The following is a 716-nucleotide window of genomic DNA, read 5'->3' as shown; positions in this document are numbered from 1 at the left end:
GCCAGGGTGCTTTGCCTGGGTTCCTCCTCCAGCACTTGGGACAGCAGCACCCACCAGCCCCCACCCCATGAGGTGCTCTCGGGGCATTGGGTACTCAGGGACATCTCCCTGCCACCCACTGTTCCCAAGGAAGCTGGTCCCACCTCCAGCTGCTGGGGACATCCCACAGTCCTGGCCCCACCACCCAGGAGGAGGCACCTTCACGCCCTGTGGCATCCCATGGTGAGGAGACCCAGGGTGGGGGTGACAGGGAACCAGTGCAAGGTGACAAACCAAGTAACAGTGGAGGGCACGGGGGGGGGTCAGTTCTTGAACATGTCACACAGCAACTTCTCCATGGGCGTGTTGCCGATGGTCCGGCGGAAGAAGAGCAGCTCCACGCGCTCTGAGGAGATGAAGCGAAGCGCAGGGAGGAGCAGCAGCAGCTTCCCAAACCTAGGGACAGGGCAGTGGCCATAGGTAGGTGTCCTCACCCCTGGTGTCACCATGGGGGGTGAGGATGGCTGTACCTGACGGGTTGCCCAGGGTAGTGGGAACGGTTGTGCTGGCCCAGCATCACCTGTGACTGGTCCTGCAGGTTCTCCACCTGCTCAGGGTCCTTCAGGCCACGTGTCTCTGCAGGGACAAAGGGGTGACAGGGTGGGGAGGGGGCACACGGGGATGGCCAGCAGCAGGTACTGCTGGGTGCCCTCACCTGGTTTGAAGAGCACCACAGC

General features: G+C 63.0%; 1 protein-coding gene across 1 annotated transcript in view; it reads right to left on the bottom strand.

The window, feature by feature from the left end:
* Nucleotides 1-302: 302 nt before the first annotated feature.
* The window catches only part of NR2E3 (nuclear receptor subfamily 2, group E, member 3), a 3406-nt gene continuing 2992 nt past the window's right edge, over nt 303-716 (bottom strand). Inside the window, exons 7-9 of the mRNA XM_009084490.1 lie at nt 695-716; nt 510-615; nt 303-435 (exon numbers count right to left, since the gene is read on the bottom strand). The exon at nt 695-716 is cut by the window's right edge and continues 3 nt beyond it. Coding sequence (XP_009082738.1) covers nt 303-435; nt 510-615; nt 695-716 — 261 coding nt within the window. The remainder of the gene's footprint in view (nt 436-509; nt 616-694) is intronic.

The sequence above is a fragment of the Acanthisitta chloris genome, unplaced genomic scaffold (genome assembly GCF_000695815.1).
Source record: "Acanthisitta chloris isolate BGI_N310 unplaced genomic scaffold, ASM69581v1 scaffold23771, whole genome shotgun sequence".
Taxonomy (NCBI): Eukaryota; Metazoa; Chordata; class Aves; order Passeriformes; family Acanthisittidae; genus Acanthisitta; species Acanthisitta chloris.
The sequence above is the reverse complement of the archived record's forward strand: the minus strand, read 5'-3'. Positions and strand labels throughout refer to the sequence as shown.